The sequence below is a fragment of the Stegastes partitus genome, unplaced genomic scaffold, assembly GCF_000690725.1.
Source record: "Stegastes partitus isolate 25-593 unplaced genomic scaffold, Stegastes_partitus-1.0.2 Scaffold1114, whole genome shotgun sequence".
NCBI lineage: Eukaryota > Metazoa > Chordata > Actinopteri > Pomacentridae > Stegastes > Stegastes partitus.
In genome coordinates, this window is record NW_007578845.1 from 188,878 (window position 1) to 193,586 (window position 4,709).

General features: G+C 42.1%; 1 protein-coding gene across 1 annotated transcript in view; it reads right to left on the reverse strand.

Moving 5' to 3' along the window:
- Window positions 1-200: 200 nt before the first annotated feature.
- Window positions 201-4,709, reverse strand: part of LOC103368032 (somatostatin-like receptor F_48D10.1) — a 12,040-nt gene continuing 7,531 nt past the window's right edge. The window contains exons 4-5 of the mRNA XM_008296265.1: window positions 4,139-4,273; window positions 201-431 (exon numbers count right to left, since the gene is read on the reverse strand). Of these exons, the coding sequence (XP_008294487.1) occupies window positions 201-431; window positions 4,139-4,273 (366 nt within the window). The remainder of the gene's footprint in view (window positions 432-4,138; window positions 4,274-4,709) is intronic.

The following is a 4,709-nucleotide window of genomic DNA, read 5'->3' on the forward strand; positions in this document are numbered from 1 at the left end:
ATGAGTGTTGTGATGCATTTAGAATGAGTGTGCAGGTCAAAAAACACAAAAAAAAACAGTCCCAAGAATGGATTTTTCCATTTGTACGCACAGAAAAGTTCAGCAAATCCCATCTCTCTGCTTCCCTCTCTATAGTCTCTCATTATGATTTTTCCTAATCTTCACATTTCTTCCAACATCTGAGAACCACCGTCCATTTGTTACTGGTCCTTTGGAGCTGCAGAGGAGGAGGAGGGGCTGGTCAGGGCAGTGATGGTGGGAGCTTCAGCTGCTGTCATCATGGAGGTCACCATGGAGGCCGCCGTGGAGGTTACCGTGTTAGGTTTGGATGCGATTCCTGGGCAAGCGGAGGCAAATTGGTATGTAGGGGAGGAGCGATGAAGGTCTGCTGCCGTGTGAGAGGTAGGCGACCCAGGAGGCTGAGGAGAGATCTTCATAGAGATGAAAAAGTCAGTAACGGCGTGTTACTTCTGGGTTACCTGACACTGCTTTTGCTGCAGTTTTCGTCATTACTCTCTAACACACTCCACATGTAATATATGACTAAAACCAGTGCTGCACGTTTCACATCCTTAACAGTCAGCCAGCATCCAAACAATATAAATTTCATCATCTGCTCACGTCTGCAAGAGTCCATGTGGACCCCTCTGCAGACATCCCCAAATTCGTGTCAGCGCAGGCTTCACTACAAGGGCAGTGGCGTGCATGCTCTGAATATGATGGCACTGATCCGTATGAAACATTCTCCGAGTGGACTAGAAAATAGAATGATTTAAAACGACTGTGTATCTGTGGTGTCTGCAGCCGCCCGTGTCCAAGGCAGTATAATCCTGATTTAACTGTCCGTTATTGTCACGATTCAACACTCGGCACCAAATTCAATCTGCCACTACCTTTTGTGTTTCTAAAACATCGATCTGAATTAATTTAAACCACAACAAAAAGTTAGTCGTAAGGATAACTTCCCCACTTTTTATGCTGACATTTTTTTCTACAAGTCATTCCCTGTATTTACATGAAATAATTACCTTTCTGTATAGATGTGTTCATATGTTCAGTGCCTATAAAACATAATCACCTCAAGTTTCCCATTTGATTGCTTTTCAGCTCTAACTCATTGTCAGTAGAATTTACCCCCCAAAAACGGCCTCTTTTGTGTCAAAGTGAAAACAGATTTCTACAAGGTAAAGTCAATTAATTAAACATACAAAGTGTAAGATAAGTTATTGCATAAGTATTTACATCATCCAAGATAGTATTTAGCAGATGCATATTTGGCTACGATTCTACGATTGTTGCAAAGCAATAAAAGGGGAAAACAGCCAATGGGACAAAATACTTTAAATGGACTGAATTCATTTTGTAGCTACTGTTAGCCTCACTGTTATTACACTAAATGCACTTGCTGCTACTGTGACAAACACAGGTCTTGCCCATTTCATAAAGATGGACCCTCGAGGTCGTCACCTACAGACTTCCTAAAGAAGCTCAGAGCAGTGGCTTCAGTCGTTGCATTTTTTATTTTTTATTTTTTTGGCATTTCCTGACTCCACCCAAACTCCTGGATAATTCAGAAATGAGAAAACAGTTGGAGTGTTAGCAGAGCTGAGACCTCTCACTCAAAGCCTGCACATCCTTAAATATGACTTCAAGCCTTAATACAATTTAAACAGGTGAATTTGATACAAATTAATTCCCTGTACAGCTGTCATGAATATGAAAATTAGCTAAAGAGACCAAAACTGTTTTTGTACCAGGCTGTAAATATGTTTTTTTTCTGTTGTGAAATGAAGCATTTTAACATTTGGGTCAATGATGATTGAGTTGTTTTTAAAGCCAGCCTCAAGTGGCCATTTGGAGAACTGCAGTTTTGGGTGCTTCAGCATTGGCCTCATTTTTCAGCCTTGGAGGTCACCCTTTGATCTCACAAAATCCTCCATCCATCCATCCATCCATTATCTATACACCGTTTAATCCTCACTAGGGTCACAGGGGGGCTGGAGTCTATCCCAGCTGACTTAAAGGCAGGGGACACCCTGGACAGGTCACCAGTCTATCACAGGGCCACACTGAGAGACAGACAACCAAGCACACTCACATTCACACCTACAGACAATTTAGAATCACCAATTAACCTCAACATGTTTTTGGACTGTGTGGGAGGAAGCCGGAGAACCCGGAGAGAACCCACACTGCACGGGGAGAACATGCACACTCCACGCAGAAAGATCCCGGTGCCCCCACTGGTGGGTGCCCCCAGCACACATCTTCTTCCTGTGAGGCAACAGTGCTACCAACTGCGCCACCTTGCAGCCCCTCACAAAATCAGTCAGGACTAAAACCTCATGGATTACAACTTTAACTTAGTTTGACTATTTATTTTTTTATTATCCTTTCCCACTCTCTCAGCTGTGCTTTCTTTGTTTTCTCAAACTTGTTGGCTCAGGAGGATAAATAAGAAGACATCAGGCCTGAAGCAAAACGTATACTCTCAGTATACCCAGAGATCTATGCATCAATAATTGAGTACTTGGAATCCAACAGATATGCTCCGACTCTGAGACTTACGGAGAAAGTTGTAGTTCTGATAACCTTGAACCGGCTGATGGAGCGTTAAGAGACTCTCATCAGCGCCACTCTGTCGGTTTAATGCACCTCATTGCTCTTGTACAGTTTATCTAATTGGACACGATGAAGCTGCACTTACTGAGTCACTGCTTTTTTTCCTTCCCTGATTGCCCTCCTCTAAACCTAATTTCATAACTTTCACGCCAGCTTTCAGAATTTTTCTAATCATTGCCTCCATGGCTACATTATTTCGCCATCCTTCATCAATTAGCCGTTTTCCCACACACATGAACACACACACCTGCCTGTTGATTAATAGAGAGGTGATTCATTGATGATGCAGGGAGCTGCGACGTGTCTGTGTGTTTCTGAAGGGATCTGATTTTAGCCGAGCGCTTCTACACATCTCCGATTATGCATGAATCAAAAACGACTCATGCTTCCTGTTGACTTAATGAGGCACTTAAAGGACTTACCTCTGTCATTTATAAAAACAAAAAAATTTAAAAAATCTTAAAATAAAAAATCCTATTTTTACGGCAAGCTACAGTCACTGTCGAGGAAGCAGTTGAGTTACTTCTAAATCCAAGTCTGTACACGCTTGATGTTTGACATTTTTAAAAAATAATTTGTCATCACTTTACCCTCTTGGACTATTTGTGAAAATCTGTCATAGTTAGCTTAGGAATTCTTGAGCTACAAGGTTGCTTTAGAAAGCTCTCAGCCCCACTAAAACATCACTGGAGAGAGATTTTTCTTGGATTAGTTTTCAGCATAGTCTCCTTTTAACTTCAATGCATTTGTTCCACCGATGTTCAAGCTTAACGATCCCATCACAGAAGAAGGTCACATCTTGAGCCTCCTGATGCTTCTCAACAGCATGCATGACTTCATCATCACCCTGAAAATGGCGACCACGCAAGTGGAATTTCAGTTTGGAAAACAGATCGAAGACAGACGGTGTGGGTCGGATGAGTCAGGTTCATGAGGCAGCAGTTCAAAGCTGCTTCTGCTACCTGTGCTGTGTGGACCAACACATTATCCTGGAGCTGCAGCACAACAGCTCTAAGCTCGCCTCTTCTTTTTTCTTTGATTGCTTCCAACATCTGAGATTTTGTGCACACTAATATAAGGCTTTATAACATACAGTTATAACCCAAAATGAGAGTTACGCCTCCTGTTTCTGGGTGAGACCAAGAACTTTTTGAAGTAGCTTCGTGTGGCCAAGAAGAAGAAGAAGAAGAAGAAGAAGAAGAAGAAGAAGTCTTTATTTGGCACAAATATGTTTTAGCACTTGTCCTTTTTGGTTAAGAGCCTTGGTCAAAGGCCCAACAATGGCAGCTTGATGGTGCAGAGCTTTTACTTTCTGATCAGTAACCAAGAGTCTTTAACCGTTGAGCAGTCACTGCAATTTCCCACCAAGTGTTCAAGAAATATCACATTTATGAGAGTGGCACAGAGGGACAACCTGAAAAAATAACGCCTCCGGCCACAGCTTGTCGTACCACAGAATATTAAAGACGTATCACCTCCACACGCACATACACAAGTCAACTCACGCACAGGCTACCTGGCTGCTCTGGGCGTCGTTACGAGGCGAGAACATGATGCAGTCATGTGCTGTGGTTTTCTCAGTGCGCGGTGCGCTGGGGTCGCCGTCATCCACACCGTTGGCATTGCACCTCATACTCCTCACGCACAACACCTGCAGAGTCACAACGACATCCACACTTGGGTTATCTGTGCAGCAATTGCACCCAAGGCCCATAAATCACATGCAGTGAAATACGACCACATTTGATAACTACGCTAGAAAAAAGCAGCAGTCTTATTGAAAGAGTTAGAGCTGCTGTCTGGATCTTTTTGCAGCTTTATGATGTTCTCATATAACATGCTTTGGTTTAAGAAAAAAAATAGGCTGTATTTATTTAAATTGATAAGTTCTGTTCAAGTTAGTTTGTGGCTAGCTGTGTTGTTAGCTGATAAACTACAAAGCAAGATCATTTAACATAGTACATCCATTCTACACAAATATTCTTACTACAGTGTATTAAAATAAATAAATAAATAAATTAAAAAGCAATAATATTCCCACAACTGCATGAGGTCCCAACACCAAATAACCATCCCATAAAAATGCA